We start from the raw sequence: 24,038 nt of genomic DNA, 5'->3' as shown, positions 1-24,038 counted from the left end.
TTTGACTAATGGTCACATATACCAAGTTTTGAAACGTATTTTTAAAATATATAAGCATGCCAAAGATGCAAATTGTTTTCATAATGGCTGTGGAATACAATAATCTAAAACCAACCAATGCTAGTAGTAATAAATAAGCTAGTAGTAATATAAATTATAGAATATATTATATCTTAGAAAGAGATGCAAGGGATTTTAGCTTTAATACACTTTCAGTGACTGCATTTGTAATGGCTTCTGCACTTGCAATTTATAAGAACACTGGAAAAAAGATGCAGGATTGACAGTGATGAAGATCCTTTTTTAAAAATTGACAATCTTCCTGCCTGGCAGTGTGACTAGAAGTGCCCCTTTGCACTTGGCAAGAGCAGGCTGAATTAAAGTAGCTTCATTTTTGGACTTAAATTTGCAGGAGTTCTGCACACATAAAAACAGGGAGATTAGGGTGATCATATAACAATTCATAGCTTGTTTTTCCAAATGCTCAGCCTGCTAATGTTAGCGTGGTTATCGTACCACTGCCTTGGCCTATTAAAAGAGCCCCCCACCCCCTACTCCGCTCAAAGCTAAAATGCTGGCAGGCACGAAGAACGGGCCAAGTAACAATTCTGTTACTCAAGATTATGGCCACTTTTAAATTCCAGTTGTATAAGTATAGAAAACCAGAAGTTTACATGTCTTAAGTTACTGTGTGCTCATTTGAACAACATTCATTTTAAAACTAAAATCTGGCAGCTGATTATCAATAATGTAGACCAAATGCACTTGGAATGTTGAAAAATAGCATTAAAAAACCAAGAGATTTCACTTGGAAAACATTCCCTATGCAACCACAGCTCCTACTCTACGCAAAATATTTTAGCGCTCCAAATATACTATGTCCGGCGGTCTCCTCAACTTGCAACTCACATGAAAGGTGTGGTCATTTTGTCTTCAATTGGAAGACCACAGAAGATCAGAAACTCTTGGAAGTAGACCAAATGGAACATGCATTATTCATTTCTAGCCATGTAATCTGGGAATTCCCACAAAAACCCCCAGATGTTTACTCTGCCTCAGATCCCCCACTTCCCATGGAAGAAAATCATATATGATTCAAAGAACCAACTTTCAGAATCTGACTTTTAAAACAGAGGTATGCATTATGACTGTGGACTGGATCCATATTTAGTCATAGTTAGAGTAGAGTATTTAAATCAATGGGACTTTAGTCATAACCAACTTAAATCCCACTGATGTTGGTGGGTCTACTTGAAGCATTAACGAGTTTGGATGCAACCGACTCTATGTCCTTTATCTGAAAATATATTCCTGGAAGTACAGGAACAAATTAGATGAAGAGAAAAAAGTATTTTTCAGAGGAAAAATCTATTCCTAGCCTGTAGAAGCAGTGTCAAAAAGCTGTAGAATGAACATTCCTTTAAGGTAGTACAGGGATTTCTATACCGTGAATCAAGAGCTATAAAGAGGTTGCAAAGTTGCAAAGCAGAGTTAAGGTCCTAGGGATTTTGTGGGGACTCTCAGATTGCTTGGAAAGAACGATTAAGGGCCTCCATCTGCTCTCATTTCCAAAACCTCTGCAAAAGTTCTCTGAGACAGTTGAGCACAGATGTGGCTCACAGGGCACAGCATGCTAAAATGGAAGGGTGGATCCCACATGAGAGGATACAGCTGACCGTTGTGGACTGAACAGTGGCAAATTTCAATCGGGGAGTCTCATTAGAAACTTTAGAAATCACTCGATTGTCCAGGAAATCTCTTGTTCTTAGCACTATACAGACAGGCAGTCAAAGGGAGCCCTAAGTCATTTGAAGTAGACAGTCCAATGCAGCTCAAAGAAACAAGAACATAGAATCCTGATGCAAAAAAGAGACAATACGATTTATGAAGGGACTAATCATGTCGGTGTGTTTACCACAATCAGTGACACCACCAACTTGCCAATCTCTGTTCCCTCTGCCCACACTTCTGCTGGCTCTGGGGGGAGCGGGAGACATTCAGCAAGAGGATGCTGGCATTCCATGTGCTAAGGAATGTCACACGTTACAGCCAGGACAGGGCCCAATTGCTGTGGGGAGGCTATTTTTGGCAGTAGCCCTATAAGCATCTGACCTGAGCCTACCATGGAGGAGAAATAACACCATGCGTTGTGGGAGAGTCATTCTCCACCAAGTAGAATGAGGGGCCCACCTCTTAGCGATGCTGTAAGAATAGGCTATATAAAGAGATGGGAACGCAGTATTAAGAGTGTGTTACAGAAATCATACAGTCCATCTCCTGTACAGCTCTCTTTTCTGAGATAGCTTGGCACCAAGAGACCAGTCCAACAGTAACTCAAGGTTCCCCCATTAATCTGTAGAAGGGCCCCAAAGAGATACTCTGAAAGAGCAAAATAAGAGTTGCTGGACCAAGGAGTGATGCCCTTCCTTCCAAAATAGCCCACTGCACATTCAGCAGATGCTGCTTATCTCAGCCTTTCCTTGGCTTCTTCAGTGGTGGGACAACCAAAGAAGTGGTGGTTTTGATTTAAGATTTGCTGACATCTAACGTGCAGCTTTGAAGAGCTTTGAAATCAAGATGAGGTTTGATTATGTAATCAATACATTAGATCATGTATTTAGATTACTGAACAAAAGCAATGGCATTGCGCCAAAAAGTCAAGATCTGGAGGGGGAACTTTCTTGATTCAACAAAGTTGCTTAACTGTGATCCCAGCTGATGATAATGATACAGAACTCTGCATATCAGTAACTTCTGTATACCAAACGCACTGTGGGATAAACAAAGGATGCCCTGAACTGGTCCAGTAAATGCACATCTTCAAGTATCAACTGACCAGTTTCTCACAAAGTCTGCAAAAAGAAGATGCTCTCTTCCATGGCTCAGACAATAAAAGCCATCGTTTCATTCCTGGCTGGCTTCACATGACTTTAGATAAATACAGAGTTTACTCTGTACAGTATCCATTCAGCAGTGGCTTCCAAAATGCTGATATATCCATTGTCAGCAGCTGATCTGAGCTGTACATACCCTTTTGTACCTTCCTTGAAGGAAGAAATAACAGAGTGAGAGTAAGTTCTGTGCATGCCCAGAGATATTATTCTTAATTTGTGCTTTGCACAATCCCAACATTGATCCTGGCAGGCAGAACAATGAAGGAAGAGCCCCATCCATCCATCCATCCATCCATCCATCCAATTTCCACCAGGTCCATTTCAGAACTCGCTGAATTCTCAAACCTGGAATTTAAGAGAGATTTTTCCAGCTGATCTATTATAGGAACTCTCAGGAGGGTTCTCCCATCTTAAACTACTCATCAGCAGAAACAGGAATAATTATGAGCTGCCTCACTAGGCCGTTAATTAGATGGCCAAATTTTCAAGCACTTGGCATATTAAAACTGCCACACGTTATAACAGCTCTGAGAAGATGGATTAGCACTGCTGGGACACAAAATTTCCAGCATAAATAAATGAACAAAAGACAACAGCACTGGAAAAGTTACCCTACCTGTCCGGTACACAAAATTGCCTTCAGTCTCAGAGGATGACGGAGACACCAGTTCCTCTTCAAATTCATTGGAGCTAAATGATCCCGAATGATTCCTTTGCCTTGTTTTTTCCATCATGGCTGCATTTGTGGCCATGACATGCCTCAATGAGTCATTCAGGTAGCGATTCAACAAGCTGTTTTTGTATTTGGGGGGCGATACATAATCCTCATTGGCACTCCCTTCTGGTCTTACTCCAGGTTTTATTACGGAGCTTTCAGTTTTAATCACACTGTGATGAACTGTGGTGTTGTATCCCCCTTCATTCATATGGTTTCTTGTAGGGTTTTCACCATCTGAAGGGAGAAGGCCCATCAAAGAAAAAGCATTAGCAATGTGCCTCCTTAAAAATAAATAGTCTTAATTAAGTCTTCATAGGAAAAGTGAGATCAGACTAGATTATCATAATGCTATTTCCTAAAATCTCTTAGCTTATTACCAAGTCGAAATTTTCCTCCTATCCAAAAGTGTTTTCAAGCAGATCTTTTCTTCTTCTTTTTCAAAGTAAAAGGGGAACATTTGTCCAGACACCTTTTCATGCCTCGAAGGGAACACAAGACGATTCAGGAACAGCAGATGCTTTGTATGCCAGGCAATTTCACCCGAAAAGCTGTTTATGACAGTGTGTGTTCAAATATACCGTACAGCATATACTGCCGAAGGCATTGTGTTCCCGGCTGCGGGAATCTTGCGGTGCTCTTGTCAGGCTGATGGCTGGCAGTGCCAGCACAGCAGGCGGGGACGCACTAGGGCCCCCGCTGCCACTGCCCCCGACAATGGGGAAGAGGCGAGGAGCCACTTCTGCTGCCCACACTGCAGCAAGGGGGGGGGGGGGCGGCACAGGCCGCCACCACTGCCGCTCTTCCTGCCTGCCAGCTCCTGCCACCCACCGTCCCCTCAACCCCTTCCTCTGAGTGGGGCATGGCCTGGGGGCCACAGCGGTGCAGGCCCCCTCCTTGCCACGGGCTCACTGAGGGAGGGATTTGGAGAGCTCCGGGGAGAGCCGTAGTGGCTGCCGGCCGCAGCGCAGCCATGCTGGGGAAGCAGCTGGCAGGGCTGCTCTCTGCCTGCTTGGAGCGAGGCGTCGGGGGGCCGTGCTGTGGCGCCCTGTGCTGGGCCCCTCCTGCGGCAGCATTGCCAGAGCAGTGCAGAGGCCAAGCGGGGCTCTTTGGAGCAGAGGGCAGGGACTCCCTCGGAAGCAGTCCACCGCTCTGAAGACTCAGGCCACGCGTTCCCTCGCTGCAGCCCCTGCCGTAGTGTGGCAGTGGCCAGCATGGATTCCCCCGGGCAGCCCGCCTATGACTTGCTCAGGGTCAGGCAAGGGGGCCTGGCAGTAGCTGCCCCGGAGAGCCATGGCGGGTGCTCCCTGCTGCATCCAGAGTGGCCGCTGACAGGACTCCTCTGTGGGCATGAGGCTGCGGCAACGGGGGCCATGGCAGGACAGCAAGCTCCACCCCCTGAGGGCGGAGACTCACCCCATCTCATGGAAGGGCGACTCTGGTTGGAGGGTTCCAGATCCAGCCCATGGAGGGTGATTTGTGACCAGAGAGGACTTGGGGATTGCAGTGGGAATGAGAAGCTGAGCAGCAGCATCCCTTCGCTACCCTGAATACAGGGGGATCCCCCCCTTTGGGTACCACTCAAGCCCCCTCTGCCACCGTGTCCTGCAAGCCCCCTGCTCCGTGCAGAAAGGGGCGTGCCTGTCTTGGGGAGAGAGCAGAGAAAGGAACAGGCCCTGCTGGCCTGGTCAAGGTGGGGCAACCCAGCCCAACACGGGTCCCCACCTCTGATAGAGCACAAGGATCAAATGCCCCTGATGGTTTGCAGGGAGGTAGGTGGGGGCAGAGAAAGGCAGCCTCGGGAATTGCAAAGGCTGATAAAAGAAAGCACAGCATCCACAGGACCAAAGGGGGATCCCAAGAATTACTCTGAGAAGATGACGGAGGACGAGAATGAGTCCTCCCTTTGCCCCAGCATGAGTCCTCTCTCCCGAAGGAGACAGAGTGACGAGCAGATATCCTGTGGCAGGCACCTAGCAGGGGTCACCTAAGCAGAACTGGCTGAGAAAGCGGACTCCTCCTAGGTGCTCCAGGACTTTAAGAGCACAAACGTGGGCAACCATTTGGCTGTTCACTTCTCACAGGATGCCATGTATGCGGGCAGAAAGAGTTCATTCCCTACACAAAATTGCCAAAAGTGGGAGATCACAGTCACAGTGGGGAGATTCATAATGTTGGAGGAGTTATAGAATCCACTTGCATGCCTGATACAAGAAAAGCACAGCTATGGCATCCCCAGGAGACGACCACCCAGCCTCTGCTTGAAGAGCTCCAGCAAGGGACCCACCCTGGTTGCATCGCTGAACTGCTCCCACCATTTCCAGGGCTCTCCTCGTATTCAGCTGGACCTCCCCTCCAGAAAGAGAAGCCCTAGTCTGGTAGAAGGGACTAAAGGAACGTGAGGCAGCTACCTTCCCGAAGCTGAGCAGGCCGAGGTCTGGTCAGTGCTTTGAGCGGAGACCCCCTGAGAGCCATATATAGTAATCACCTTGAATTTCATGAAGAAGAAAGGTGGACTATACTGTCTTGCCCTCTGCAGCAGCAGAGATTAAGTCTCTGTCTTCTTGGAGATGTATGGTAAACAGCAAGTAGCCACGTTGCATCAAAACACCAATGGCTGATGGTGGCAATTATTGATTTGTTCGCATGATGATAAATGAGCTTAATGAAGGCTGTCATAGGAAAGGTCCCTTTTCCATCTGGTACTTCTTTGCCTTTGATTAAGAGGTTGCCACATTAAGATGACAGCATTTTAAAAAGGAATTTTTAAGGTCAGAGTATGACTTGATAGTTAAGATTGCCCTCTGAAAACCACATTTTGTCTGCAACTGCAAAAATTAATATAGGGTTCTAATCTGGGCAAAAGAGACTCTAATTTTGTAGATACACTTCTGGTTACGTACCTTTGGCAAACCTAGTGTCCTTTCTAGGGAGAGATACTGAGATGGTTAGCAAAATCAGAGTGAAATATAAATTTCTCCATGAAACTGAAAGGAGATGGATAGAAAGTTATTTGCCTCTATCAGCCTAATAAGGTTCTATTTAACACACACTGGGCAATTTATGTGGCACTACAGTTAGCTTAGAAACCAAATAGGACAAATAAAGTATGACCCTGTTCTACACTGTCTGCAGTGTGTTCTCTGGATCATGCCAGAGTCCAAAGAAAAGCCCAACAGCTTGTGATCTAAAGAAGGGAAATGCAGGAAAAGAGTCTCTTAGTCAGCCAGGGCTCTGCTGACTGTTATCACTTCAGTAGTTCCCACCAAGACGAGGTACTGTTCAGTGAGAACTGCAGTGGTTATCATAGGAAGCAAGTCTCTTTCTCTTTCTCTGTCCTTCACTGCCCACGCACACTGATCTCCCTAATACACACATCTGGCAGATTCGAACTGCAGCTAGCTGAAATCTCAAAAAAAGTCTGATGCATCCAAAGAACTATGAAGGCACAGGGACCTTTTCATGATAAGCTGAAACCCTGGGAGGAGATGGCACGGGGACCATCTCTTCCCACAAAGCTCACAACATATCCGAGCTACACAGGTGGCAGGCTTTGCACTGGCCTTATAGCTGCTCTTAATTCAGAAGAGCTTGGAGCATGCAGAATAGATGCATCTGCTCTTCCTCGAAAGCCCCAAGGAGATGCCCCTTAGTTAATGAAAGTGTGTGCATGCGGGTGTGTGTATGAGAGAAAGAGCACGCAAGAGAGTGAGCTGAGAAGACAACTCCATACAGGACGCAAGAACACCAGTTTTTTGAGAACTAACAGCCATTTCCAATTTTACTGGTTTTGCATGGACAACATTGTGAAAATATTAAAAACAAACCTTCTGAGCATGACTCATCGCTGCTTACACTAAGCCTTTCAGCATTTCCTTGAACATACTTGTTGTACAGCTTTATTCGTAAAGCCCAGCTGAGGTCTGGTTGTCGGACGGTATTTTTAAGGCGACGCCTTGCATTGGCAAACCAGTTGGATACCTAAACAGAAGACAAAAGTGTCAGTTTTCCTTCCAGCCAGAGGAGGGAGCACTCCTTCTCACTCATGCATGTTATGGGACAGCTGAGGGAAGATCCGCGTGGAGGTGGCTCACAGTAGTACCCTTTTAAGGAGTGCCACATTTGCTTTGTGAGAGTTACGCGTAAAAGTACCGGGGACACTTTCAGACCTGACTGCAGCACTGGAAAGAGCAAAGTTTATCTCCAACAATGCAATGGATCAAAGAGCTAATGACTCTTTCAATATTTGTGCAAATGACATACAAATGCCACCCCGAGTGGAAATATAAATGGATATTCATCTGCCTTTACTGAAGCTGAGGTATGACTGACTGTTTTTTTTAAAAAATATGCAACTATACAGATATATATGCACACTTTCATTTTTTATTAAGATGTTCTTTTGTTTACTTTGCTGAATTTCTCAATAAAAAACTGAAGGGAGAAAAAGGATCTCAATATAGTCTAAGTGATTTTTGGTTGCACCCAATGTTAGCCGTACTTAAAGTAGACCCACCGAAATGAACTTAACTATCCAATTGGCTTACTTTCAGTGATGCTATCACTGGATGCAACTCTTTTGGAAAAGCAGCACACAGATTTGAAAAGCCTTCCTTTCAAGGCCATGCATCCATTTTCTTGCAGTTTGGCAGCCCCAGAGGAACAAGGAACAATATATTATTGCATTCTGGTCATTCATCTGGAGGACATGCAGTGGGCTGGGCCGATCGGGCTCCACCAGTGCTAGCACAAAAATGAGACACAGCAGGAAAGCTGCTGTTTTCACAAATCTGGCTTGCTAACACAGCATTTCTGAGCCCTGCAGCCCAATTCTGCACCTCCCTTCTCCAACTTGTTGTGGTTGCCCTCCAAACCACACATCTGTGGTTGTGTACTAGTCCTAGGGAGAGTACTAGCCTAGGGCCATGCAATCTGCAAGCACAAATGAATCAAAGGGACTAATGCCAGTGCTCCATGTAACTCAGCTTTCCCCAACCTGGAGTCCCCCAGCTGCATTAGACCACAACTCCCATCATCCCCAACCAGTCTTTCTTCTTGCATATTTACACTATTCCACTATACCACAACTCCACCTAGACATTACGTGGTGGAAACTCAGGAATGGCATAAGTCTTTGTGTAGAGCTCAGATTTCTGCAACACAAATGAAAAAAGAGGCACCAGATTAAACTGCCTTGTATAGAAATGCCTCACATTCCTCATTTGCCGGAGCTGCAAGAGCAACAGTATTTGCTAACACTAGTTTTTTAAAAATGCCCTGAGATCATCCACTTCTGCATTTTCAACTCACTTAAATCAAAGCACTATCATTTCTACAAGGATAAAACGGAGCTTGTTTCTGTTGCCCTGATGCAAAACATACTTATTTGGAAAGAAGCACTACTTTGTTGTAGACAAGTAAAAGAATGAAATGAACATCCGTAACCAGTATATGAAAGGCCCATGCCATGTGCTGGCACCAGGGCTGTTTGCTCCTGCCCTGACCACCTGCCAATCTCTGGGTGGGCCTTTACACCCTGGACTGCGAGGCCCTTGGCATTAGCCCTGATGTCCAACCCAACTGCGCCACCAACCAAGGTTCTGAATTGCGACTAAGGCAATTTCCTATGTTCCGTTTCCCAGCTGAATACTTCATTTTATTAATGATTGCAGCAGGTGTCTAAGAAGATGGATTTGGTTGTGAAACAACAGCACAGCAGCATACCTGGCATTATCGAATTGCCCTGTACAACAACGGAGAGGACATTATCCACACAGCTCTCTGTACAAGCAATATAAAACCAGTGTGATTTATGCGAGATTGCTACTACTTGGTTGAAAAAGCCAACACTGCACATTCAACATTTCCATGTCAAGTGCAAGCATTATTCATGTGAATATGAAACATTCCTGTTTAAAGCATTCCAGCAGGCAGCAAAATTCAGCTCTTGAGAATGAAATAGGCGCATTGTAATGAAAGAACGTGTCTCCAAATACTGATATTTTGGGTGCTTCCTTGCCCTCATGGAAACAATTATAGGATCGTTTTAAAATTGGCAGTCTGGGGACTGAACTTTCCTATAGGTTCAACATAATTCAGGAGAGTTCAAGTTCATTGTTTGCTACAGGGTCTCAGAAAGAAGGGAAGGAAAACTTGCTCATTCTGAGCATTGTACATATGATGGAAAGGAAATATTTTTAGGCCAGACAGTTTTCTGACCACAAAATTCATTTGATAAGGAATATTGGTGTGCTGCATCGTGGGCTGCAGGGAATCAGATACTTCAAAGCTTCTGAAGTTCTATGCAGAAGCCAGGGAGGATGTTTCAAACTTTCCAATATTTTACAGAGGACAATAGGCACATACATGTAGTATACAAATTCTCATACCAAGGATCAAATCAGTCTCCCACCCAGCACACTGATTCTTTCTAGTCCATCCGGAATCATAATCATCCTCATCATCCTCATCCCAAATAAAAATGACCTACAGTTAAGTTAGCAGCTGTTCAAATATTCCTCAGAGGCTGCAGCATGCGAAAGAGCTGTGCACTGCCTGGAAAAGATGGACAATGCTGTCTATTTCAGAGGCCCCCATTTCTCCTTTTTCCAGTCTTACGTTTGATTCATGATGAACTCTGAGAATGTTTTTAAGGCCAGAACAATGTTTATGCATTTTTGTGGGGATCTGTCCTAATGTAAGCATTTTTATACACATTTTTGACTAATATATATGTTTTTCACAGGCAGCTTTCGTAATATAAGCACAGCTTTCTGTGATCTCCTCTCACCACCACCTCCCCATATAGGCATGTTCATGCATGCTTTCCCATAAGGCTCACATTTGTGTATTTTTGCTAATCAGAAAACTCTGCTCCAGCATTTGGAGAAGTGAGATTTAGAAAGGAAATGTTTTTTCTTCTTGTATTGTTTCAGAAGAACAAACAGTTAGATAAGTTCACATTAAGATGTGGTTAAAGCACATTTCTCCCCTATCCCAACGGTGCACAGAAACTGAGTGGTCATATTCATGGTGGTAACACAGCCACTTTGCACTTGAATATTGAACTTCCAGGGCCCCAGGAAGGGAAATGAACCCCAAGAACATTAATCAAACAGTTCCCTAAAGAGCAAATTTTAAACCATTCCCAAAAAGGTAAAAATAGAAAGATCAATTACCAAAGACTGCACTGACTTCCCGCACCTCCCAAAAATAACTCTGCAGAAAGAGGGAGAGTCTCTTGGCAACCAGGAAAGTTAGACTATGTTTTTCCCAACATAATGTATAGCAGAATACCTAAAACACTCAGAAATAAAGGGCTTTTTCCATTTTTCCAGTAGAAACCCCAGCATTCTGGAAAACAACTGGAGGGTGTTTATGTGAAGTCTATGAAATATGTTTTGTTTGGAAATTAGGAAAATGGTTTCTATGACATGGTGCGGAATGTGGAATCTACAGCAGTACGACATGGTATATCAGATGAGCGGTATGAAAAGAAGGAAGGTTGTCCAGGTGCAACAGGTATGGAAGTGTAATGAACTTTCCCAGTATTAAGACAGCAGTGGAGCCATGTCAAGACATTATGGCCTTCAGCTTGTTAGGAAGAGTACCCAAAAATAATTACCTTGAACTGCTTTCCTCCAATACATTCTATAGATAAGAGCTGCTTTTGGCCATGAGAACTGAAACCGTTTTTTTAAATAAAGCAGCTTTGTCCCTCTCCCAGGAAGTAGAGCCTGTTTGTATCCTGGCAGCCTCTGGAACTGGAGGAGAGAGGAACTTTATAAAATCTATGGAAAGCAGTGTTGCTTTTTGTTCTCAGCATGGGGAGAGAATTACTACATCTTTGCTCCAGGAATCTTTGGAGGCCCACAGAGCATTCCCTGACCTATTCAAGGAATTAGTACAGTCACAGAGAAGGGGATGTAAGCTTTCTTCTTCCTTGAATTTTGCATTCATATCTCAGCATTGTATTCAATAACAGCATCTTTGCTCATTCTGAGTACCCTAGAATCTGTAAGTAAGGTGCCTTGGCTGAACCAAACCCCTGAGATTATACATAATAATTCCCACGGACTTCAGTGTTTTCAATCTTGTTACAAAGCCCTTAACACTGTGACTGTTTCTGTCTGAATAATTCATCTTCTTTTGTTTGCAGTGCGGTTTCTATTTCAGCATTTACTCTTTTCTTACGGCTCAGATGCCAATAACTAAAATACATGTGCATAGGGAGGCTCTGAGTGCAATAGTCTGCATCTCTCAGGTACTGAGCAAGTTTGCCATTTTGCTTTCACAAAACTAAGGCTGTAATTCTATACATAGCCGAGAGGAAGCCCCACTGAATTCAAGGGGCTTATTCCAGGTAGACACCTATTTAACTGTACTGCCAGGAATGTATACTTTTGAGCCTGCAAACCTACATAGGCGAAGCAGGAAATAAAATCACCTTGGAAGGGTCTCCCCTCAAAGGCAGCCTGAAATATTTAAATGAAAATGCTCTATAAATTTCAAATGCTCTGAAATGCCACAATTTTATGTGATATTTCAGTTACGAAGTGAGTAATTTATATTAATAAAGCAGTAAAATAAGGTTAGGCTTCATAAGAAAATGAGGGCTGCATATTTCAAATTTCCCCCATCCACCCCATGGCTTCAACACTTTGAGAAATCTGACGTCTTTCCTCATTTTTATTGTACTCAGTCAGGGTCTTTGCACACTCAGAAGATGAAAGCTGTACACATTTCCAGAGCCAAGGAAGCACAGGTAGGTGATTGCTAGTTATAATGCTCTTCAGATCTGTTCAGAAGACAGGGACAAATGGATGGATTTGTTCCTTTATGCACCCCCCGCAAGCAAATGATTGCATATACAAAGCAAGCAAAGTTCCCAGATGGAGCTTTTCAGTCCTAGGAAATAAACATGTAGCACGCCAAAGACATGACCTGGCAGAGTTGCTAAAGCAAAGCAGGGTCTGATAAAAACCTGGATGAGGGATCTCATGAGAATCCTAAGTGTGCTACCTTGAGTTCCATCATGGAAGAAAGTGGAGTATAAATGTCATAATTCTTTTGGCGTGACCATGGTCCTATTTGTGTTAGGGAGACTGAAAAAACTAAGGTAACACTGCATTTTTACAGTACTTACTTTACTTATAGCAAGATAAGTAAAGTGACATAGGAACTAGTGTAGGCACTGGTTTTCTTGGCTATTTACTGAACCCACTGAATTTTATTGCCTGTAGCTTAGTTTTGCTTCGGTTGCTTGGGTGATTAATGTGGATTTTATGTGTTGGTTGTTTCAGATTGAAATATTTTATTGCTGCACCCTTCCTGGAGATCAATTGATAGACTATGGGTTAGAAATAGTCAAACAAATGAACAAACAAACAAACAAACAAATAACACAGTGTACCCATTCAGCCAACGTTTCTCCAGTTTTTTGGCAATTCTTCCATTTTTCCAAACAGCAAAACTAAATTAATACTGAAAATATAAGTGACAAAAATGCGGCTCAATTTTTATCTCATTCAACTGAGGAATAATTCTTAGGGTATCCTATGTCAAACTACACAAGGTTCATGATCTCGCAGGGGGTACGACCCATTTAAAGGACTCTCCCTTACCACGTAAACGGCATGCTGCAAAGGCCTGCAAAGAAATGAACATGGCAAGATTCTCAGAAGCCCAGAACCAGTACATTAGTCATACTATGGCAAATACTTTCATAGTCAACAATAAAGCCATTCATATTTCTCCTTCTGGAAAGAAAGTTTAGTCCCTTTTTTTAAGTTCATATGAATGGTGAGACCCAAATTTAAAATAAAATAAATCCACCCCAATGGGAATAGTGCAAATGAAAACATGACATATTCATTGCAAATTAGCAGGACAAATTGCTAGTCTCCAAATTTGAGGCTAATTGGCGAGATAAATATAGGTTGCGGCTTTTAGACGGATATGGCTTCCTGTTCTAGTTCTGCAGTTTTAGGAGTATAAAGTTTCTAATGCTAAAGCAAAATAGAGGCGCTCGGTAACTTGCGCTGCACGCTGTCCACTGGCATCAGGAGGGCTGCAGGAACAGAATCAGCCACAGTATCCAGTCTGGTTAGGCCACGTACCTCGTTTCAGGGCTGGGACTCTTTCAGCCAGGTTTTTCCTGCCTTGGGGTTAGAAACACCAAGCTTGCATCTAATGTTAGTCCTATTCAGAGCAAGTCCCTTGTATGACCCACTGGAGTACAATTCAATTCAACCATATACCCTACGCAGGACCAGCGCTGGACTGGATACCATCACAGTGCACAGAATGCCTCCAACTGGCCCATGTCCTACCCTATTTCTACCTGACCTGCCATCCTGGCCATTTACCTGTTTGTAAGTTACCCAGGAGGGCCTCTCCTTACATTGCTATGTTGCCCATTTTTCCTCTTTTCAGGTAGGTGCAGAACATAAGATGGTGATGGTGCAGAACATAAGAAAGGCCATGCTGGATCGGACCAAAGGTGCATCTGGTCCAGCACTCTGTACACACAGAGACAACCCAGCTGCCTACAGCAGGATGGATGCCAGACCTCTTCTTGCCCAAGAGGAAAAAACAGGAAGTCTCCTCTCTGCTTTGCCACATGGCTTACGGTCCTCCTTCACCTTCCGGCCATGCTTCCTCATTCCACTAAGTAGGCCAAACTTTGCCATTGGCTGCTGGCTAGACGCCAACTGAACACACTTTAATTACATTTGAGGGCACGGTCCTGTGAGGATGCCCACAACACTTCAAACACAGAGAATTGTGGGCATTCTATGGAGTGTAGGAGGAATACAAACACGAAATGTGCTTCCATACCCCTCTGCTCTGCAACGCATTGAGGTGGCCCATTTCAGCTGCCTAACTGAGCTAACTTCAGAGCAGGAGGGAAGGAGGTGGAGGTGGCCCCTGGATACCTCCCCTTCCCCTGGAACAGTCCCCACCGCCCTTATCTGTGGTCACCGTGATCTCAGAGAAGCAGCAAGTATGACTCTTTCTGCACCAGTCACAACGGGGTTGGTGTGGAGGTGTCCTAAGCAATTTTCAGACCACACAGCTGGGAATCTGAAAAACCCCAGGGCAACTAGATGCTGTCTAGCACCTATAGATTCGGGGCCCAAAGCTCAGAAGAACTCAAAAAAGTGTTTTATTGTTCCACAGGATTATAGTTAACAAACAAGGAGTGGCCTTGCATGTGTATTGACATGGAGCAATCCAAAGAAAAAGGAGTTAAGAAAATGGCAAGAACAATTCAGTGGCATGGTGAAAAATGCAGATAACAGACATAATCAGGATAAACTGGCGCACCATGCACACTGTAGCACAGTTAGAGGCACATTTTCTGTACCTCCACGGTAACTATTAATTCCAGTGTTAGCATTTGATTCAGGCAACAAATCTTGACTTTACGGAAAAGATCCACCACCCCATTAAGCTATTTTTAAAAACACACAAATTAATACAGCAACAAACTGCAGAGAAATTACCAGCCATAAATGAAAGTGCATGCTGTGTTGTGCGGACAGCTAGCTGGGGAATGCTGGGCATTATTGGGTTCTCTCTCTCTCTAAAACATGTGCAGAATCACACCCCAATTGGCTAAAACTAGCACGAATTATCACCTAAGAGCTTTGTAACGGCGCAGTGGTCAATCTAAGCATTAGGAATTTAGGGCAAGGGGAAAAATCAGGAAAACACACTTTATTTTATTCTCTTCCAGACGTGTCCTGGCACTTGACAATGCTCAATTAAAGCCAGGAATGCATTACTGTTTGATGATCTAGAATGTACCAGCTTTGGAGAATGAGAACCATTTTAAATAGATGTAAAAACATGTTCTGGTTCTCAAAGATACATCAGTTTGAATCAGTATGGCTTCAGCAGAGTTATTCTACAGTCACTCAGGTGTGAGTTGAAGCCATGCCCTGCCTTGAAGACTCTGAGATAGTTCTTTGTAATCAATAATCTGATCTGGACCACGGTTTCATTCTTTCCTTTCCCTTGAATGATGTGTTTGCATACAGATGTGACAGCGGTTCTGGGCAAAGTATGGAAGGAGCATCTGGAATTCTTTTATTAGTGTGTATTTTTGAGGTTTTTTGCTTTTGGACCACATGCTCAACTAAGATAGGTCTGCAAATAGAAAGGAAGTGTCCTTTTACCAAACATGTAGTTTTATTTCTGTGGAACATATTGCCATGAAAAGTGAAGAAGGCAGAGCTGAAAACATCTGGCCCTTAAGGGTTCCTTCTAAGTTTAATATAACTCCCCCTGAAATAAATGGAAACTGAACGGAAGCACAACTGTGCAGAAGGCATTCTAGAAAGGCAGTTGTAGTCCTCGACCGTCTCCTTATTATACAAGTGGCCAGGAAAGTCATGGAAGGCAATGCTATTCCACAGCCACGTCCTCAACCTTGCTTTCAAAAAGCTGTTTTGGAAATTAATTGCAGTCTCACTCGCTCTCTGTTATGTCCCACTACAGCAACCTTCCCCAACCTGGTGCCCTTCCCATTATTTCCAGCCAGCCTGCATTAGACCATCCTCTGCTTGCTGCTGCTGGAGACAAGTTGCTGCTTTGACCAAGAATAGCCATCAGTTCCAAGTTTGCTTACATTTTATGAGAAAGTATCTCACCACAAATTCTGCAGGGTGATACAATCCCAAAGTTGTTTTAGCAAAGCCAAGAAAAAGTAAGGTCAAAGACTGGATGTGACCTTACCTTATACAATTTCATCTGGAAGCATAAAGTCATTCTGATTTTTACAGCTGGAATTATTTAATGTAGTCACACTACTACCAAGAATCAGTACCTGGTTATTTATTTGCTGGTACAGTTAAGGACTGCCCAAAAAGGTATCTTAAAAATAATGAAGACATTTTTGGGGGAATCCCAGTTCATAGCAATTTTTCTGGAATGTTCTTCAACAAAACATAGCTGCTATGTAACTTCCATTTGGGGCGGGGCCATACCTTATGTGGTGCCTATGGGCCAAACTAGACATGATGGCAGATCTGAACATAGTACAGGAAATGTAATACAGGTTTGCCCCAATAATGTAAAAAGCAGGGGTCTATGTCAGCTTTCCCCAACCTTGTGCCTTCCAGACATATTTGGAAAGCAACACCCAGAATTCCCAGTCAGTGGCCCTGCTGGATGGGAATTCTGGGAGTTGCAGTCCAAATGCCTCTGAAGGCCACGGGGTTGGGGAAGCCTGAGCTATGTGAAACACCAAATGGCGCATGTGAGGAAGGGGTCATGGTCCCTTCCTTTTCTGTGGCTTTTCTCTCAGCAGTCCACCACGCAGACCTCCCCACACCTCCAGCAGGCTCAGCTGGGCAAAAATGCCCAGGGAGTGGAAGAACTCAAAGATAATGGAAGATTCCGCTCCCACATTCTGTTCAAAAAAATCAGGTGCCCACTCACATTCTAAGGCGGAGTGAGCAAGATGCAGCCCTCCAGACCCTGATGAACTGCCACTCCCATCCTCCCTTACTTATACTGGCTAGGGGTGGTGGGACTTGCAATCCCACAACTTCCAGAAGGCCACAGGTTGCCCACGCATGCTCTGCGAGCACAGGCAGCATAGAACCAGGGGCACCCCCAGGTGAGGCTTTTACTGTACAATCCTGGCCCCTGATTCATGGGCTGTTATTGGGGTGTGGGGGAGTGGGGTCTGGAGGCGGCTACCCTCAAGGTGCAGCCCTCCCTTGCTTTCCCACCACTGCTTCCCTTCTTTTCCTTGCCAGGCCAAAAAAGCATCAAAGCAGGAAAAGGTTCATTAGCTGCACGATGCCTGTCGCCTGTCAGTGCAAAAAGGGGCGTGAATACCCATCTTGCTGCTCACTTCCCCACTCTATCAGCCCAGGAACCTCTCTCTCATCCAGGGTCACTTCCAGCATCTGACTCTGGGTGGAGGGAAAGTATTTTGGGCAGATGACTGTAGCTTCCCGGGGAAGGTGTGGTATTCCTCTTCAACAAGCTCCTTTTACTGTCTAACTCAGATGCCGCAACACACACACACACACCCTGCTTTCTACAGGACCTGATTTAAAACACACGCATCTGCTCCGACTGCATCCAGCTCAGCTCTGAGGCACTCGATAGCGGCACTCGCACACGCACAGATCAAGTGAGTCAGAGGCACTGCTCTTTCTTACCTGCACCAGCGTCATCTGGGAGCCAAGAGCCAGCAAAATCTTCTCTGTCTTAGTGGGGTACGGATTGTCCCGGTGCTTGTACAGCCACTGTTTCAGCGGCCGCGCCATGTCCTGCAAAGCTTGACGCTTGTGTCTCACCTTCCCACTGTTCTGCCGAGTGCTGTAAAGCAGATGGTGAAAGAGGCGTTTATAGCAAGACGGCTTATCAGCCCTGAACTCATCACAGCCTCCTGTCTCGGGACACCACAGGGGGAGGGCAGGCGGGGAAGCCTTCATTCTGCCACTCACTCCCCATCTGTGCGGAGCGTCATCAGAACTGCTCCACAGAAAGCAGACGGAGTGCATGATGGTAGAGAACAACACGGCGAATGTCATATACCCTGTGTTGAGCAATGGGCGCACACAACATCAGTATGGAAAAAAGATACCAGGGTCCTGTCATGCCCTGCAAAACTTCCACTGCAGAGAACCAGGCTCCTGTTTATTCTCCCCCAGGATTAAGGCTCAACTGCACAATAAACAAACTGCATACTGCAACTGAAGAGGAGGAAAAAACATGCATAAGGAAATTAAGTTGTCCTTTAAATCATTTATTCCCTCTGCCTCCCTCTCCCTCCGGTTGCAGAGACTGGTTTCTATCTCACGCTACTCTGCACTGGAAGTGCGACTCTTTGTTGTCTATCTGTTGATCGATAAACGTGAACATGTGCACAGCTGAAATTATTGCTGATGACCCTAAAGACAGAAAAAATATCAGCCAACAAGTATCAAATGATTTTGTTAACTGCCCAGAGAGCTTTTTAGAGATGGACAATGTAGAAATATAATAAATAAATATTATATCTACATGAATAGTAAATGTGCTATGAGGACACATACAGATCTGTGAACATGACACTATACTTTACATGCTATGAACTGTACATAGGAGTTCCTGTCAGCTGTGGCTATCAACCAGTTTAAGAATGTTTAATTGCTTGTTTGTCTGTCTGTTCAACTAATCTACCAGTTCAATGCATTGTGCACTACCCAAATCCTGATACTGATACATTTTGAGATATCTGAATTAGCAATTGAACAAAAGCCCCTAATCACTGTTTTGATGATGGTGGTTTTTTAATGTATTTATATGTGTCATTTCATTGACTGCAACATCAGCCTACACATACAAGCGCTCAGGTGCCCTTAAATCTCAGCCCTGCCCATCAAAGAATTAAACTCTCCATTCAACTCAAGTTTCTGAAATGATGGGAATAACTTAGCTAGGATAAACTTAAGTTCCAGTGCTTTGGTGAAACTTGTCATAGCAACTATGTTGAGCTGCTTCATGCGTACTCAGAAATAAACTCTGCTGTGCCCAGTGAGTCTAACTCCAGACAAAGAAAGCACGGGATCGCAGCTTTGTTAATCAAGGCACCATTAATGCTTGCAGCTCTGAGACGGTCTTGTTACTGCACAGTGTTATCATCAATAGTTAGAAGCAACATAAGAAGAGCCCTGCTGGACCAAAGGTCCATTTAAGCCACATGTTTCTCACTACAGCCAACAGGTATCCATGGGAGCCCAGCGGGGAGCATGAAGGCAGGTGTGTTTTATTTGAAGACATACGGAGGGGAGAGGCTGCAACAGGGCCGCCTTCCCCTGAAGTCACTGAGTCCTGGCCAAAGCACTGGCAGCATCCAGGCAGTTGGCCTTTGCTCCCCTTCCTCCCCTTTCCCAGCTAGGGAAAGCCTGGAGGAACACAGCCCATCAGGGCATGAGCTCTGTTCTTCCTCCATGTTCCTGGTGCATGGGAAGAGCGCAGCAGACGCAGCCAACAAGCACCAGCCGCCTCCTCTGCCATGCCCTTGTGGAGAAGAAGTGAAGCAAGAGGGCGACGGCATGATTACTCTCCTGCGTCCCTCCTCTGGGGAGAAGAGGCTTCATGGAGGGCAAGAGGTCTTATCCAAAGCCCTGGAGCCACATGTGGCCCACAGGCCAGAAGCCCCCCAGGCCTGAAGCCCACGTATATAATTTTAAGCCCATTATATAAACGGAAGCGCATCTGTATAATTTTAAAACAATTAAATAGGTACATGATTATAGGCAAAGCAGTTTGTCTGACAGTACAAGCTACGCTGCTGAGCCACAAGTAAGCTCATCCTCTCACCATGCTGGCTGCAGCTTGCTCGCCTGCGTGGCAGATCGCCCCAAACAGCCATAATACTGAGAAATATGTATTGGGGTGGGTGTGCTGGTGCCCTTGAGATATTTTGGTCCATGTTGGCCAATGGCAGTCAGCACAGGCAACAGACGGGATTTATGAGAGCTGCACTCTGTATCAGTCGCCTAACCAGATCTGCCCAGTCTTCAAAGTAGCCCTGCGAGGAACAAACCATCAGGGCCGTGGTTTAGGAATGCAAGGCTAAGCACCTGCAGAGTTCTTCAATTATTTGATCTGCACAGCAGTTCTGGAGCCTGCCTGAAATCAGTTCGCTCAAGTATTCTTGCAAACTTCAGGCAGCCTGGATAGCGCCAGTCCGACCACTTCTGTGCCACGAGAGCTGCTTGCAAATTACACACGTGCACAGAGGTCCATATGGTTGCTCCGCCGCAATGGGTGTCCCCCTCCCATAGCTATCTACAACTAATATCAAAGCAGGCACAACAAGCAATTTATAACAGCACTGCAACAGCTGCATTTTTGTACCAAATGATTTAAACACACGACTATTCAAAATCTTGCAATGGGCAGGAACCTGGTGCCTCCAGATATTTGGGCTACAGCACTCACAAGTCCTTGGCTGCTGGTCATGCTGGCTGGGGATGACGAGATCTGTAGTCTAAAATATCTGGTGGGCAACAGATGGCCTACACCTCTTGCTGCAGATCCTGTCCCCAAGGCTCAGGCTCATGGTCTGGTGGCCATCGACACCCTCCTCTGCATGCCAAGAATCAGAACCAGGCCATCTCACTCGGAACTGAAACTTGACCTTGTTGGACAGTCCAATGATGATATGCAAGTGTTTTAGCCACACGTAATAGTTGATATGGTATCTATTTCCAGATACTGCATCACACATGGAGCTCTTCACCACATGGAGGCAAAGGGCGGCCTGATGGACTGCGTGTACATTCCTCCACTGAGAAAAGGGCCATCCAGTGGGAGATTGAACCTTGTCCTTCAGGCATGCCCGGGCTTTGCATGCATATGCTGTTTAACAAGTATAAAGCCCCATCTTGAGCAGTGCTTCTTTTGGTGGAAGGACATCCCACGGAGTCCAAGAGGATTCATGCTGAAAGAAGTTAGCACACGACTGCAGCCATCGGGTCTGAAATAACCACATCTTCAAAACCACTGCCACCTGCTCGTTCAATGCAGGGGCTGAGGAAGCCAGTCCAGGACATTCTGGGGGCTGAGGCGGAATACATGCACGCATATTTTAGAGGTGGGTACTCGCCTCTGTTCTCTCACTGAAATGCCTGTTCTTTGCTTAGCTAGAGAGCAGCTCTGAGAGCTGAGGCTGTAATACCGTTTTTTTCCCAGAAGGTGCTGCTCTCAGGCCACATCTGGTACTAGTTCCATCCCACCCCCCCATTCTCACCTTTTTTCTAGCCTCTTGGGCTTTTTGCCTTTTAATATTTTATTTGAAATCTAATTCTGCCTGAATCAGCTGGTAATAAAATCTTGATGAAACACAGTTACCATCTTGCTAACCTGAAATGCTGTTAGAAGTTTGAGCTGATGCAAGCGTTAAACCGATAACTTGGCAGTAGAAATAGTTTTTCTCAAAATCTTTTGCATTTTGACATCTCCCGATTGCTCATAATTATCAAATTATCCACTGATTTGCAGCCTAATCTCATGTATGATTAGCCTTAGGTCTGCTGCATTTTGTCCAGTGAAAGTGATTTTCAAATGAAGGTGTGAAATGGGATCCACTGCCAGTGCCTTCTGCATTTAATTTCCTTCTGCCCTCACCATGTTTACTGCACATACACCTGAACTCTCAGCAACAATGCATGCATCTGATGCACTGGACTACAGTCCACAAAAGTTTATACCAGGATAAATTTGTTGTCTCTAAAGCACCACACGACTCTCTCTCTAACATTATCCTCTTAAATGGGTGATAAGACATTCCCCTCCCCCACCACCACTTTCTGCCTTACTTCTGAACAAAAGGGGTAATCTCAGATTGTTAGGGACACATACTTTAATGGGGACTATATGGATTAGATTTTTTAAATCAAAGTATTTTGTATCTTGACACCTGTTGGAGCAATTAATACAGAATAATCATATTAATAAACGTATTAATGAATTTCAGCAGAAAAGAAAGTGTTATGACTTGCAGCTTGCCACCAAACAATCTTTTTTAGAAAAGTACATTTAGAAAAAAATGTTTTTTTTAAAAGAAGACCATTGTCTCTAAAATGTATCTCATTTTAGCCCTACATCGAGCAGACTCACAAAAACAAATGGGGTTTAATTAGGCTAGGGTTCGATATACCACAAGAACTACAGAGAGCAATAATCTTATCTTAAACTGTTGGGATTTCCATTTAAGCCAATAAGCTTTGCATTAATCAATTCACCATTAATGCACTTGGGTGGTGTATAATTTATCTCTTGTTCTGTTTCCCATATGCAATTTTCAAATATTTCCTAAAGTTTATAGCTTTGCTGTCCTTACATCGGGATTATCTTTTCTGGATTAAACATTTACCCTTGAATTATTCAGAGCCTATGTACGCACAGAAGCCCCAGTGAGAGCAGAAGGGGCTTACCCCCAGTTACACGTGTACTGGACCAACACCCTCCCACAGGGTGCAACAGGTTTTCAACACAACAGCACGTTCAATACAAGTGGACAACTGGAACAGCAACCGTAGGCCAGGGATGGGCAACTCATGTCCTTCCCAGTTTTTGGACTAGAACCCCCATCAGCCGTAACCCTTGGCTAGGCTGGTGAGAGCTGCAGGCCAGAACACCCGCGGGGCCACAAGCTGCCCTCCTCGGCCTAGGAAACACGTCGCTCCAGCGGGTTTACGCCACTGGCTTGCAAGCCTACGCGCAGTTTTGCACAGCGAAGCAGCAAGTCCCAGGGAGCAAGAGCGGGGTTTACGCCTGAGTTAACAAGCACGAGGCTCGCCTGGGGGCCAAGGCCTTCAGGCCTAACTGGAAGCAAGCTCCGCTTAGCGAGATTTACCTCTGAGCAACCGCGAGGGAAAAGCGGAAACAGCCGCGCCGCGCACAGACCGGGACGCCGGGAAGCCTCGCGCGGCGCCTGCCCGGGTCCCCGACAGGGCGAGCCTCCCCGCGCGCCGCCAGGGTGGGGACTCCGTGCTGCTGCGCGCCCCCCGCGGCCCCCAGCGACCCACTCGCCTGCTCCTACCCGGTCCTCCGGTGGCGCAGGCTGAGGTTGTCTTTCATGGACGGGCTGTCGGGGATGAGCACCTCCGGGTGCGGGGAGACGTCCAGGACGCCCCCGTACGGCCGGCCGCCGCCCCTGTCCCTCTCGCCGGCGCCGTCTTCGAAGAGCCCCGCGCTGCCGAGCTTGTTGAAGACGATCGTGTTCATGGTGGAGCAGGACGGGAGCTGGCGGGCGGGCTCCTTCGGGCGTGGGCAGCCCGGCCGGGGCGCAGGCTCGATCAGCGGGGAGAGCTGCTCGGCGCTTCCGAGGTGGGGAGGACTCGACGGGTGCTGCAACGAGACGCATCGGATTACTGGGAAGAGCAGCCAAACGGATCGCGGCGGCGGCGGCGGCGGGGGGGGAAGGACGGAGGGAACGGGCGAGATCAAGGCGAGCCGACTTGGCAGGGCCGGCGGAGTGGCCAACGGCAGCTGCTACTGAACCGCGCTTCGCTCCCCCCCCCCCCGTCCCATCGCCAGTGTGAACTTTTTGGGGGCTGGGAGGGAAGGAGGCTGAACGCCGCAAGGCTCGGCCTGGGCCGCTTTGTAGCTGCGGAGGCAGCAGGCAGTCTGCAAGACTTATTAAGCCCCGATCCCGGGTGGATTTACACAGACGTAAAGCCTCTAGGGATCCAAATTCTTACAATTATTGCATGACTATCCTGACTCCGCCCCCCTTGCAAGGTGCTCAAGGTCCCCCTTCTCCCCTCCACTTTATCTTCCCAACAACCCTGTGAGGTAGGTTCGGCTGAGAGCACAAACACCTCGTGCGCGTCAGGGCCGAGTTGGCACTGGAGTACCAGCACTGGCTTTCTGATGGGTTCGACTTTCCAGTTGGGTATGTTCGAGGTCTG

General features: G+C 45.8%; 1 protein-coding gene across 1 annotated transcript in view; it reads right to left on the bottom strand.

The window, feature by feature from the left end:
- The window catches only part of MKX (mohawk homeobox), a 58,925-nt gene extending 35,573 nt beyond the window's left edge, over window positions 1-23,352 (bottom strand). The window contains exons 1-4 of the mRNA XM_044425059.1: window positions 23,168-23,352; window positions 17,790-17,949; window positions 7,437-7,590; window positions 3,511-3,846 (exon numbers count right to left, since the gene is read on the bottom strand). Coding sequence (XP_044280994.1) covers window positions 3,511-3,846; window positions 7,437-7,590; window positions 17,790-17,949; window positions 23,168-23,352 — 835 coding nt within the window. The remainder of the gene's footprint in view (window positions 1-3,510; window positions 3,847-7,436; window positions 7,591-17,789; window positions 17,950-23,167) is intronic.
- Between the last annotated feature and the right edge of the window lie 686 nt (window positions 23,353-24,038).

The sequence above is a fragment of the Varanus komodoensis genome, unplaced genomic scaffold (assembly GCF_004798865.1).
Source record: "Varanus komodoensis strain SLA01 unplaced genomic scaffold, ASM479886v1 scaffold15, whole genome shotgun sequence".
NCBI classification, from domain to species: domain Eukaryota; kingdom Metazoa; phylum Chordata; class Lepidosauria; order Squamata; family Varanidae; genus Varanus; species Varanus komodoensis.
The sequence above is the reverse complement of the archived record's forward strand: the minus strand, read 5'-3'. Positions and strand labels throughout refer to the sequence as shown.